At 48.5% G+C, this 8667-nt stretch overlaps 1 protein-coding gene across 2 annotated transcripts in view; it reads left to right on the top strand.

Moving 5' to 3' along the window:
* YPEL1 (yippee like 1) overlaps positions 1-8396 on the top strand; it is a 33301-nt gene extending 24905 nt beyond the window's left edge. For both annotated transcript variants that reach the window (XM_032272013.1, XM_032272014.1), the window contains 3 exons: positions 3066-3109; positions 3440-3548; positions 5347-8396. In XM_032272013.1, the coding sequence (XP_032127904.1) occupies positions 3066-3109; positions 3440-3548; positions 5347-5436 (243 nt within the window). In that variant the 3' untranslated portion in view covers positions 5437-8396. The remainder of the gene's footprint in view (positions 1-3065; positions 3110-3439; positions 3549-5346) is intronic.
* The last annotated feature ends 271 nt before the right edge of the window (positions 8397-8667 follow it).

Here is an 8667-nt window from a genome sequence, read left to right as displayed (position 1 = left end):
AAAAAAAAAAAAAAAAAAAAAAAAGTGCCAAGAACTAAGTTCTCCAAGCGCTCAGGCTGCCAGGAGGGATCGGACCTCATGCCTCTGCGGGTGATGGGCTGGGTGAGGCGGCAAGATAACGACTAGAGGAAGCTCTCCTCCTTTCCGTGATTCTTTCAAGGATTCACTGAGACCATGAGAACAGCTGCCACACAGAACAGAATCCAGTACCTGCGAGGTGAGAGGCACTGTCTCTACAGCCTCTGAGTCCATATTTGTCACTAACAAAGGACTCCCTGGCTTGAGGGAGCCTGTTCTTGCTGTAGGCAGCTCTGGTTACTAGAAGGCTCCATCTAGTTAGCAATTCTGATCTGTGGTCCAAATCTGCTATACCACCTGTTAAACGTTTTAATAGATCACAGCTCTGCTCCTCTGTTTACAGAGTAATTAGAACAGGGTCCATATGTCCCCCAAAGCCTAAACTACTTACCTCCTGGCCCTACTTTACAGGAGTTTGCTGGCCTCAACTCTGATAAGACGGCTCTGAATCTGAATCCCAGAACTGCTCCTGTCTCTGAGCTAAACCCTATTGAAAAATAAGAACTTTCAGTAGGTGAGATTTAGGAAATTCAGTCTACAAAACTGAAGACTGATAAGGATGTGGGAAAAGTCTGTAAGATGATTATTAGACTGAATATAGAATGATATTCCTAATCCTAGAAAGCCACTTAAGGGAATACTCATTTTTAAGACTGTATGCTTAAAACACAAGTTTATTTCATGCTCAGTGAAATAAGTGAGATGTCCACCAAGGACAACTGGGGGCTCCGCTTTTTTTTGCTGCTGCTGTTTTTGAGATGGAGTCTCGCTCTGTCGCTCAGACTGAAGTGCAGTGGTACCAGCTCCGTTCACTGCAACCTCTGCCCCCTGGGTTCAAGCAGTTCTTCTGCCTCAGCCTCCCGAGTACTTGGGATTACAGGTGCCCACCACCACGCTCGGCTAATTTTTATATTTTTAGTAGAGATGGAGATTCATCATGTTGGCCAGGCTGGTCTTGAACTACTGACCTCGAGTGATCTGCCCACCTCGGCCTCCCCAGGTGCTGGGATTACAGGCTTAAGCCACCACACCCAGCCTATTTCTACTTTTTAGAGGCAGGGTCTCGCTCTGTTCCCAGGCTGGAGTATAGTTGTGCAATCATGGCTCTCCGAACTCCTGAGCTCCGGCAGTCCTCCTGCCTCAGCCCATTTTTGTTGTTTTTTTGGTTTTCTAATTATGAACACTGTAACCCGTGGCCATTCTTGTCACATTTCATTATATACTCAAGCTGGTTTATTGTTTACAGTAAATTCTTAGAAGTGGGACTGCTGGGTCCTATAGTATGTGCCCTTTACATTTTGATATTGTCAAATCATGGTTCAGTCAACATTCGTCACAGCCCTTTGCCTTTGTGCTAAGGTTAGGCCAAAAACCCCAAAAAAGGGCCGGGCAAGGTGGTTAACACCAGCCACTACAAAACCATCTTTCTTTGTTTTATACAGAAATATTGCTTTCCTCTTTTGTTTTCAGTGAAACTTAGATATGAAAATCTGCCAATGTATATCATGGATGACATACCCAGTTTCCTTCATGGGAGGGGTACTGAGTGAGCATCTCTTACCAAATAACCTAAGACATTTTTAAATGACAGCCTCCATTATAAACTGTAATGTAAGCCAGGCTATGGGGGCTCACGCCTGTAATCCCAACACTTTTGGAGGCCAGTGTGGGCAGATTACTTGAGGCCAGGAGTTTGAGACCAGCCTGGCCAACATGGCAAAACCTCTCTCTAAAATATCCTATCTCTAAAAATACAGAAATTATCTGGGTATGGTGCCGTGTGCCTGTAATTTGTTACTGGAGAGGCTGAGGCAGGAGAATCTCTTGAACCCAGAGGCAGAGGCTGCAGTGAGTCCAGATGGTACCATTCTACTCCAGCCTGGGTGACAGAGTAAGACTCCATTTTTTTTTATCCCCACCCCCACCTCCAAGACTCCATCTCAAAACAAGTAAAACCCCCAAAAATGTGTGATTTGGTTTCCACTTTATGTTTGAGGTCAGTTGAGACTTGAGACGGGCACTGGAGCAGGCGTTCCCACCTGTTCTGTGAGGGCAAAGGTCATGGGAGGGACCTGAGTACATCAAGGGGTACAGATACCCTGTTCTGGCTCCTTCATGCTCAGTCACCTTAGAATATGTGAATATATCATGAGCTGTTTCTGAGCTCATATTTTCCTGGTGAGATGTCACTGGAAGGGCCTTTTTCTAAGTGAGGGGCTATCTTGTGCTGTGACTTTTTTTTTTTTTAAAGACAATTTCACTCGTTGCCCAGGTGGGAGTGCAGTGGTGCAGTCTTGGCTCACTACAACCTCCTCTTCCTGGGTTCAAGTGATTCTCCTGTTTTAGCCACCTAAGTAGCTAGGGTTACAGGCACCCGCCACCATGCTCAGCTAATTTTTGTATTTTTAGTAGAGATGGAGTTTCACCATGTTGGTTAGTCTGGTCTCGATCTCCTGACGTCAGGTGACCTACCTGCCTTGGCCCCCCAAAGTGCCGGGATTACAGGCATGAGCCACCGTGCCCAGCCATGGCTGTGAATCTTAAAACATTTCAGTGGGAAAGTATGGATACTTCCCACTAATATATGACAGTGACGCATCTGAACTGCTGCACAAGAGGCAGCGAGGGGAGCATTCTGAGGATCTGTGGGTTTTCAGGTAGAGAAAATCTTTCGTGATTGCAAACATATGAAACCATTTAAAACTGATTTTGCCATGATTCCACAATAATAGTCACTTGAAGAATGTTGATGCAGCAGAGTCAGCCACTTCTGGACCGTCTACACTCAAAAACAGCTTGCAGCTTCGTTAAGTGGCTGCTATTACAAGTGGAATTCTGGAGGTGGACGCCAGTGTCTGCTCCCAGTGACCCATGCTTGTGCAGCTAACAGAACCCTGGCAGCGGGGCAGGGCTCCGCTGGCTCTGCACAGCACCTCCTTTCCAGAAAGCACTCAGAGCCAATCTCACAGGCTTTCTTCTTCTTTCAGTCCTTTCAGGGGAGCCAGGGACGCGCCTACCTCTTCAATTCCGTGTGAGTATCCTGGCTCAGACTGGGGGGTGGCGTGGGCCCCCGGAACGGCCCAGATGGCACCTACACAGTGCCCTGTGTAGAATCACCTGGGTCTTTCCGGGTCCTGAAAGGACCCACTGTCCCTCGCCTGGGAGTTTCTGAAAGCTTGCTAAGGATCTTGCCCCCCAGCTTGTTCCATCATTCTTTCCCAGTGGCGGGCAGGGCTCGGGGAGAGGTGCGGTGCTGCTCCCTGGCCGGTTCCCTGTTTTGGGGGAACTCCTAGGAGGACAGGGCGGGGCCTGGCCAGGGGTGGGCCGGGCCTCCAGCGCGGTGGCCCCTCTGTCCCCGCAGGGTGAACGTGGGCTGCGGCCCTGCAGAAGAGAGGGTCCTTCTCACTGGGCTGCACGCAGTCGCCGACATCTACTGCGAGAACTGCAAGACCACGCTCGGGTGGAAATATGTGAGTGCCGCCGGCCCTAAGGGATGCTTGTGCCACATGGGGACGTGCCACCGAGCTACACCTCCCCCTGCAGTATGGCTCTTGGTACCAGTCACAGCACTTTCAGAAACTCCAGTTCCTCAGGCGGGGACGGGAGGTCGAGGCTGCAAGTGAGCTATGATCTCACCACTGCACTCCGGCCTGGGTGACCGTGAGACCCCGGCACAAAACAAACAAAAAACCACATTTTCAATCCCCACCACATTTTCAATCCCCGTTTCTTCCTAAGCAGGGCTCTCTGCACCCTGATCTGGCCTCCAAAGTCAACAAACCTGGCGCCCCTAGGCCCTGCACCCTCCTGCCCTGCTCCCCTCCTCCACTGTATCTGGCAAGTCCTCCTCTCCCCCAGGCCACCTCAGACTCCATGGTTTTGACACTCTGGCTATCTGGTAGATGTTCCCATCCCCCTTCTTTTTTTTGAGATGGTCTCCAACTACTACCTCAAGTGAGTCTCAGCCCCCCAAAGTGCTGGCATTACAGGCATGAGCCACACGCCTGGCCTACCTTCCTTTTTTGGAGGAGGCTTTCCCATTCTGGCTCTGGTGTTCTTTGGGTCCAGGCCGCCTGCTCTCCCTCTTTCCTGAAATTCTGATCATCTCTGGTCTCCCAGATTCCTTGTGAGTTGTGGGAGACCACAGTTCGTACCATGGAAGCAGGTTCCATGAGATAGGCACGCATCCCAGCCCTTCCCCCTGGTCAGTCCCATACCCATTTGTGGGTCCCACTTCCAGAAACCCCTGCCTTTCCTGCATGGCCACCACACTGCATTCCTGCCACAGCTGCACCCACTGCTTCCTGCTGGCACAGGCCCTCCTGTGTCTGCCACACCTGGGGCTGCCGCTTGGGTTGGCAGGACCTGTCTTGGTCGTCTGTGTCCCTGGCACCAGGCCACACTCGGCATAACAAAATGATGAGGATATGTTTGTGGGAGAAAGAACTCTTCCCCAAGAAGGGCCTTCTCCAGATGCCCTGAGTTTTTTGAGACAGTCTTGGTCAATCTCAGCTCATTGCAGCTTCGGCCTTCTGGTCTCAAGTGGTCCTCCTACCTCACCCTCCCAAGTAGCTGGACAATTGGCACACCAAACTTAGCTGATTTATTTTTTTATTTTTGTAGAAGAAAATCAAACTATGTTGTGTAAGCTTGTCTCAAACTCCTGTCCTGGCCCCCCAAAGTGCTGGGATTACAGGTGTGCACCACTGTGCCCAGGCCCCAGACGTCTTTGGCTCTCCCTGTACTTGCCTTCACTCTAGTTATGCACGGAATTCCTGGAGTGTAGTCCTCTGCATATCTTCAAGCCTCTTACCCCACAGGTAGTAAATGTCCAGTAAACAGATCTGCACTCACAGTGTCCTACAAGTAATCCCAGCACTTTGGGAGGCTGAGGAGGAATCACTTGAGCCCCGGAGGTCAAGGCTGCAGTGAGCTATGACCCTACACCACTGCACTCCAGCCTGGGCAACAGAGTGAGACCCTATCTCAAAACAAAGGAACGGAAAACCTTTTAGTATATGTGCTGCCCAAGCAAGCACATGAAAACCTTTTAACAACAACAAATGCAAAGTAACCCTACACTGCCTCAAGGGACTTCTCCCCGGAACAGACCTCCCGGCGCTGGGTGAGTAGTGGCTCAGGGAACATCTGGGTATAGTTAATAGTACACACTTGGGTTTTGTTGTTGTTTTGGTTTTTTTGCCCAAAGAGTGATGAAACTGAAAGTGAAAACTTCTGTCTTGAAACCTTTGTCTCTTGTTTTTCAAGGAACATGCCTTTGAGAGCAGTCAGAAATACAAGGAAGGAAAATTCATCATTGAGCTTGCTCACATGATCAAAGACAATGGCTGGGAGTAAAGTGAGAACTTTTCCTTCTCCTTCGAATGCTATTTTGTGAAAGAAACTGAATGTAATGGAAACTTAGGAGGATCTGACAGCCTTTCTTGCCCTCTGACCTCAAAGGCTAGTTGCGCATAGCTGTTGACACTCTCAGCCATTTCTGTGGGTAAGGTGTCCCATCTGATCTGTTCTCTTCGTGTACACGGTTGTTTCTGAAAATTTTCAATGAGCTTTTTCAAGTTCTAGAGAAAGAACTAACCAACTGATGACTATCCGCCTAGTTAATACCTTCCTTTTACCTTTGTCTTCAATATAGTTGGGGTCTGCTTTTTTTAGGTTCAGTAGGAAACCAAACTGAGTCTTTGAAGACCATCGGGACAGGTTCTCTCTAGATAGCAAGTCTTACCTTTTTTCCTTTTTTAGAGAAAAGGTATTGTAAGCCCACCCTCCATCCTGCTTTTTTTTCTTAAATTCACAGAACTTCAAATTGGCTATTCCTCTTGCAAATGAATTGTTAAAAGTACAGTGTTCATTTAAGAATCTTCCAGAGGCCTCCACTGACATTTTAGATACACTATAGAGAAATGTGTCTAGTGGAACATCTTATTTATGCCAATAGATTCCTTATCTAGAAAGCAGGTGAGCTAGTTCTTAGAGAAGGCTGTCCCGGGGGGCTACAGAGGTGCCGTTACTGAGGGGACAGCCTCACAGTGTCTGGTACTGGGGGTTGAGCCCTCAGTGGTGAAGCAGCTTAGGTATCAGGCAGTTACTGAGTGGCTGGTCCATGTCATTAAAGTAACCCACTGGACGGAGTAAAAGTCACATTTAATTTTCTACCCTGGATGTACTTGAAGAAAAAGAATTATTTTTGCATATGAAAGAGTCCAGAACCCACAGGAAAAACTTCAAAACTTGAGATTTGCCAGAATATTTTAAAATTCGCTCAGAAAAGGTTAAAATGACAAGTTTAGCCTTTGTGCATGCAGATGGCTGGCCTGCTGGACACATCACCCCTCCCTGCCTGATGCTGTCCCATGTCACATAAACTGATAGAGGGGCCTGTGGAATTTCCTAAGGCCTGTGTTTCTGCCACATAGTTTATTATAAATTCCAGTCCATCCACCTGCCCTCCACTGGGAGTGGGTACCCCATAAAGGGTTTAGGTCACTTTGCAGAGGATGGAGGCCAAAAGCCACTCCCAGATAAATTTGGTTTTCAACATTTAGTAACTTGTCTCAGAGCAGAGGGCACGCAGGGGGCTGGGGGAGGCAGAGGAGCAGCAGCTAAGAGAGCACTAAGCCTGGACATTTCTCAACCTGGCAAGTGGCTCTGAAGCTGCCTTCAGACAAAGCTAGTCTAAGGGCAAGAGTGTGAGCTGGTAGACAAGAACCTCCTGCCCAGTTTCACACCTGCCCCGACTGTAGCCCCTCCTAAACCCAGACCTGTGGCCCAGGCAGGCATTGGACTGTGCCCACTCAAGTTCATTGCCCACATACAGCATGCCTTTGGGTACTATCTCTTTGCCCAAGCCTCAAAGCCTTGGAATGTGGGAAATGCCACTGCCCTGGTGGGCATAGCCCTGAGATGTGTCAACTCGGCAGGAGCCAGAGGCAGTTCCTTTAAAGCACATCTTCCATTTAGGAAGGTAATCCTTATACTGTCTCGTAAGCCTCCACATCGTGCTGTGGCCCTGCAAGCTGCTTTCTCCCTGCGCTAGCCTCCCCAGCGTGTTTAGGCTGGCCCAGCACATCCCTGTCCTCCTGAGCTCGCGTGCAGCCATCCAGAACCTGGGAGTCACTGCAGGCTGCCGGGTCTCACTGCCATGGTCTCAAGCCTTGAAGAGGCTCCACCCATGAGCTGGCACATGAAGTTAGCAACACCTGTGGCTTTAGTCCATTGTTTTGAGACTAAGAGGCTGAAAGACACCTTCCCAGCCAGAGGAAGGAGTTCACTGAAAACTTAGTTTAAACTGACCCTTCCCTTCGAGTCTTCATTCCTTTCCCATGTGGGAACCCAGCCTCAGATGCCTCGGGGACTAGGGAAACAGTTGGGGGGCTCGTGCCAGTGTGAGGACAGCAAGGTCCTGAGCGACTCAAGATGCTTCACTTACATTGAAGAATCTTCTAAAACTCTTCCGACCGATTTTTGTATATACTAAAATTCTATTTAAAGCTTTTCTATGTTTTGGGCGAGTTTACTGCTCCTTCTATTTGAGCACTTTGGTTTTTGTATTGTCTTTTGTGATGGCACTGATTGATTGATTGAACATTTTTTACTGGTAGTCTTATGACTTTTTTTTTTTTTTTTTTGTAACATATAGCAACAAAACTTTTATCACTTTTTTTGTTGGTCTTCTGCAAAATACAAGCTCCTTTTTAAACCAAATGAACTGACCATGAGCTGGCTTCAGGGGAAGTGCTATTCATAAGACCATATCCACCACCATCTTACATTCCTAAACAATAGCATCTGGGACTTTAAAATCCTCCTTGAGAACAGGGAGGTGATGTCAGGGTTATAAATGGATTTAAATGAAACACTAGTATGTCTGACACACTCCATTTGCTTTAGGAATGTGGTTTAGTGTTTTATACACAGTATTTTTATACCTTAATGCTTATTCTTTATGGTATCTGTCAGATAACAGAATCAGAAATAAGAATCTTCCCAAAAATCCAAGTGGTTTTAATATCTAAAAAACTACAAATTAAGCTCTAAAACTACAGAAATGTAAACCCTCGCTTGCCCAAAGGTCCTTGGGGGCCTATCCTCTGCCCCAGGGGCAGACAGCCGTGAAGCCCTTCCTGCACCGTGCAGACCACTGGTGAGACTGAAAGGTCACCCACGGCAGTTTCATGGAGCAAAACTGCCGAGCCCAAGCATGGGGCCTTCAGCCTCCTCTGTCCTCTGGCCACACTGCCAGCCCTTGGTCCTTATCTGTGTGAGGTTTACGAATAAAGCTTCTGATGTCAAATGTTTAAATTGTCCCCTCAGTGGATGAGGCCATGACCTGATCCAGAAGGCTGAGCTCAGGCTCTCTGTGGCGCCACCGAGAGCAGAGGGCTGTCTTGGGGTCTTGGAGCCCTGGAGCCAAGGGCAGCCTGGTCATACCTCTCTGCCCCCACCATCGGGGATTTGAGTGTGGCCAGAGAATAGAGTCAGGGCCCTTCCAAACCTCCTTCTCCCTCCCTGCCCTCCACCCTCACACATACCTCAGGCACTGGCTCAGGCCTACAGGTGTGTAGACCC

Source organism: Sapajus apella, unplaced genomic scaffold (genome assembly GCF_009761245.1).
Source record: "Sapajus apella isolate SASKATOON/1434 unplaced genomic scaffold, GSC_monkey_1.0 scaffold274, whole genome shotgun sequence".
Lineage (NCBI taxonomy): Eukaryota > Metazoa > Chordata > Mammalia > Primates > Cebidae > Sapajus > Sapajus apella.
This window is presented reverse-complemented; position numbering and strand designations above follow the sequence as displayed.